The 5,112-nt window shown below is 42.1% G+C and overlaps 1 protein-coding gene across 1 annotated transcript; it reads left to right on the forward strand.

Moving 5' to 3' along the window:
• The first annotated feature begins 3,687 nt into the window (after positions 1-3,687).
• On the forward strand, positions 3,688-4,617 carry LOC106840725 (olfactory receptor 6E1). The gene has a single exon (XM_014856388.3). It carries the CDS (start codon positions 3,688-3,690, stop codon positions 4,615-4,617), a length of 930 nt encoding a protein of 309 aa, XP_014711874.3.
• Positions 4,618-5,112: the final 495 nt, after the last annotated feature.

Consider the following 5,112-nt stretch of genomic DNA (forward strand, 5'->3'; position numbering starts at 1 on the left):
TTAATTAACTTCATTATAGTGGTCATTTCACAACGGATATGTATATCAAATCATCACACTGTACACTTTAAATATATACCATTTTATTTGTCAATTATACATCATCAATAAAGCTGGGGAAAAACTTAATCCCAACTTTTTCCTTTTGTTCCCTTTTGTCCCTTCCCCCAAGGACCCCACGGTCTACCATCTCCCAGACCCAGTGAGGTAGGGGTCATGATAGCATTAACCAAGGGTCTGGATTACTTGTGATGGTTCCTTACATCCATGTAACAACAGAGCTGCCTAATATTAGACAGGAGCACCAATTTCAGAGGCATAATTAGATTTATTACTTTAACTAAATGTAACTGTTATTCTCGATCTCAACAAACAACAGAAACTTTTGTTTGCAAAGTTGTAGTGAGGTAACAGCCAAGAGAGTTGGGACGAGCCTGAGTGAGGCTCATTACACTATAATTCTCCGGGGATCCCAAACCCCACCAAACTTGGAAGAACAGCAGATCCCTTAAGAAAACAAAGTTGCAACCCAAATCTTTCAGCCCTGATGTCACCTCCACAAAGAGATGTGTTTATCCAGGAGTAGCTCACCCACTGTCTCCTGGAGTCACACTGGCCACAGAAGAAATATCACCTCATAGAGACTGGGCCCATGTGAGGATGCAATAAAAGTCTTTATCAGTTAAAATCACCCCCGTTGTCCAAGAGGAGGACGAAGGAGGATTGCAGCAAATGAGAACTGTACTCTTCCACGGCTTTCCCCAGGATGAGCTTGCTGAAAATGGAAGACTTCAGAACATTCTGGACTCATCTGATCCTGTGAGCTGAATGTTGGCAAAGTACAAGGAAACCATTCTCTTACCCAGGGAATGCTGCTGACCCTACTGGAAGCTTTGGAAAGGATAGATATTTTCAGAGAATGCCATCAAATTCATGAGAGAGATATCTCACACGAGTAGTATTAGATCTGCATTTAGAGCACACTGACAATATTGCAACCTCAAGAAATATCCACAAGTACCAGGTATCTTCTGCAATCCTGTGAGTAATGTATTTGGAATGGTATGATTGGAACATCCCCAGAGGGCTACTGGACACCTGACCCTCGACCTGTGGGGTTAACTCCACTTTGGGACTGCACAGGATGGCAGAGCAGAAGTGGCTTCCTCAAACTCTCCTCTCTGGCACTTGTTTTTTATATTCCTTTATAAGATGTGGCACATAGAGTACACACACTGGGTCTCATTTGTACCTTTAGCCCCACCATCCAGGTCAATGCTAGACAAGTCACTGTTTATCCAGTCAGAGCCATTAAGGTATTCATTCGCGTTGAGAAACTTTGCCTGTTCCAACTTGTTTTCTGTGTAACTGTTCCCTTGGAAAACCCAAAGCTCTGAACAACATCGAGTCTGGGTGAAAGTCTAAATGCTTTTCCTTAGAAGGAGAAGACCTCACACTGCTTCTAAGTGTACTAGCTCTGTCCAGAAGCCCATGCAGTTCCAGCCATGGCAGGACAAACCTCCAGGGCATCATAGACACTTTCCCACTGGGCCTTTCCCACAATGGGTTTTCATGTATTCTCTGTGCCAGGTTCATGATTGAGTATGAATCTAGAGCTTTCTCCTCCCCTCTCAGTCACATAAATCTCATCCTCATCTTAGTCTCTATTCCTACCTTTCTCCCAATGCGTCCCATCCAGGACTTTGCCTAAATAACACAGATTGTCTCAGCTCCTGATGATGTTTCTGGGTATCACCTTAATGCTGGATTTGGCTTTTGCTCTGGAAAGAGCCGGATAAGCTCCTTGGCCACCAGGGCTCATGTTTGAACCAAATGATTAAGCTGCAGAGACTTCCTTTTCAATTCACTGATGAATCTAGACAGCGTTCAGCCTAGAAATGGCCAGTGAGGAATGGCTCTAGTTATATCCTCAGAGGCTAATTGACTATTCTGTGTTCTCTATTAACTGTCAACAAATATTACATATAATGGTAGTTTGTGGAATGGTTTTGAATACAGTAGCTAAAAAGAAGGGAAAACCATAAAAAAGGAAAGTTTATACACTTTACTATTTCATGCTCTCAAATATCCATAAGCATCTGTTTCACCTCAAGTACCTAAACTGGGTCCCAATCTTACTCTCCGGTGACTGGCAAATAGTTCTTGCTACTGCTCTGCCTGATAATTAAGGTAGTAGTTGATAATGTTCAAGGAAGGAAACTTCCAGGGATGCTGATTTTTAAAGAGAGATCTTTTTAAGAATTTTAGGGGTTTCACTGCTGGGAGCACTCTAGCAGACCCACCTAGACCTCTGCCTATTTACTAGCTCAAACTCTAGACACTCTCAACGATGGAGCGTCTCCCTTAGAAAACATTTGTGGTGAGCCATCTTCACTTTCTCATGAGGAAAAGCAAACTCTCTTCAGATAAACTGACTTAAAACTACTTGGCATATAACTCTGCAGGGTTGCCGTCCACTAGGAAATACTACATTAAGTATGTCCTTTCCCCTGGTGTGTCAAACACCATTAAATCCATCTCTCAGAAATTTGAGTTGTTATTCACTCATTCAATAAATGATTATTAAAGCAAAGTTTTTCAAAAAACTTGTTCTAAGGGCTGTGGAAAATGCAATGAGTAATAAAGAAAATTTTCACTCAATGAGCAACAAGTGAAAAACAAATATAAAATATGATAAAAATTAAATGAACTATAATAAAATTGAGGGATACAGAGGAAAGACTCACTCACTCGGAAGAGAAATCTTCATAGAAATCATAGCACTTATTGAAGACAGACTTAAAGGATAAATAGGATTTGAAAGGCTGATGATGCCAAGCTGAAAAAATACCACGTGCATAAAACATGAGCATAAAATGGATAAAGAATCCAAAGAACACAAGGAGTCGTAATATTATTGTATCTAGAGCCCATGGGAGGATGTAATGAGAGAAGAACCTGGAAATATCGTTTGGAAACAGATCGCTAAAAACCTTGAATACAAAACTCCCACTAAGGAATTTTTATTTATGCATCTATTACTTGGATTTTTCTTTTTTTGATTAGTGAGTGTTGTTCTTTTCTCTCATAGATTTCATTTTTCCTTTTTATTAATCCAAATATTACTAAAAGGCATCAAAGATCCAGGTAATCTTGAAACAGCAAACAGTGTCTATTTTATCCAGTTTACCTCATGATGTAGATCCATGGAGTGAATGGCTTAGTTAAGCAGAAAGTTTACCACCCTCAAATGAACTACTTATGAAAGAAGACCCAATATTGGAGCAGAGATAAAAGTAAAAGCTATTGAAAGAGGTGATAATCTTAGGGGCAAAAGAATGCATTAAGGAATTAGGAATAAAAGTTTCATTTAAAACTGTAAGCCAGGATAATTTTTGGATTGAGACCTTACAAAGGCCACCTCCAAATCACCACTTTCTCCTCTAACATACAGACACAGCCGGGAGCAAGCATGAGACAGATACCCCCAGAAGCTTGGCAAAATAAGCTTGAGTAGTCAGAGGGGGGAAGATATGTCCTTCAGAAAAAACAGGGTTCCTTCAACTCAAAATGCCACCCTCATCCCTCTTGACTTTCACTTCCAAATGTCCTCAGATCCCCAGAACATCATGACTTCTGATGCTGCACACCTCTGATGCACCATCTCCAACAGAGATCAGAAGAGCCATGGGGAACCACACCACAGTCACCGAGTTTGTCCTGCTAGGGCTCTCAGATGCCTGTGAGCTGCAGATGCTCATCTTCCTGGGGCTCCTCCTGACCTACCTCCTCACTCTACTGGGGAATCTCCTCATCGTGGTCATCACCCTCATGGACAGGCACCTGCACACCCCCATGTACTACTTCCTCCGCAATTTTGCTGTCCTGGAGATCTGGTTCACCTCTGTCATCTTCCCCAAGATGCTGACCAACATTCTGACTGGGTACAAGACCATATCCCTCCCAGGCTGTTTCTTACAAAGTTTCCTCTATTTCTTCCTGGGCACCACAGAGTTTTTCTTACTGGCGGTGATGTCCTTTGACAGGTATGTGGCCATATGTAATCCCTTGCGTTATGCCACCATCATGAGCAAAAGGGTCTGTGTCCAGCTGGTTCTTTCTTCGTGGTTGGCAGGATTCCTTCTCATCATTGTTCCAAGTTTCATCCCATTTCAGCAGCCATTCTGTGGCCCCAATATCATTAATCACTTCTTCTGTGACAACTTTCCACTCCTGGAACTCATATGTGCAGACACAAGTCTGATAGAGCTTCTTGGGTTTATTGTGGCCAATGTCAACTTACTAGGCACTCTGTCCGTGACAGCCACCTGCTATGGACACATCCTCCACACCATCCTGCACATCCCCTCAGCCAAGGAGAAGCAGAAAGCTTTCTCAACCTGCTCCTCTCACATCATTGTTGTGTCTCTCTTCTATGGAAGCTGCATCTTCATGTACATCCGGTCAGACAAGGGTGACCAGGGGGAAGATAGAAACAAGGTGGTGGCTTTGCTCAACACTGTGGTGACCCCGATGCTCAACCCCTTCATCTACACCCTGAGGAACAAACAGGTGAAGCAAGTGTTTAGGGAGCAGATGAACAAGCTCTTCTTATAAAGCTGTGGAACCAAGAGGCTAAAGCTAGGATTCCCAGAAAAGCTAAGGAAATATCAGGCCCCTGTAAGAAATCGAGAATTTCCCATTCAGAAAAATGAAATGTTTCTTGGTGCCAGTCACTACGCAACTCAGCATAAACTCACAAGCTATGTAGACCCTCAAGGGATTTTTCTTAATTACCATATTTGAATATTTCTGTTCGTTCTATCTGTGTCTGCCTGGCTTCCCAGCAGAATAGAGCAAACTCTTTGAGGGCAGGGTCTAGCTCTGTAATTCACCATTAGCTTCAAGCATCAAACCATTGTCATAGACCATATAAATACTCAGCAAGTACTTGCAGACTGATTCATTGCTTTGTGTCTGTTTCTCCAGCGGAGAGGAGAACAGTCCTTAGTTGGGATCATTCTCATTTCACCCTGAGGCTCATTGCTTACTATTTGCATATATGCTTTTTTAGCATTACAATTCGTAGAAATTCCTCATTCCTATTGATGA

This window comes from Equus asinus, chromosome 2, assembly GCF_041296235.1.
Source record: "Equus asinus isolate D_3611 breed Donkey chromosome 2, EquAss-T2T_v2, whole genome shotgun sequence".
In the NCBI taxonomy this organism is placed as follows: domain Eukaryota; kingdom Metazoa; phylum Chordata; class Mammalia; order Perissodactyla; family Equidae; genus Equus; species Equus asinus.

What these genes read in the sequence shown, in the direction of transcription:
- LOC106840725 (XM_014856388.3), top strand. Translation starts at nt 3,688, where the DNA reads ATGGGGAACCACACCACAGTCACCGAGTTTGTCCTGCTAGGGCTCTCA.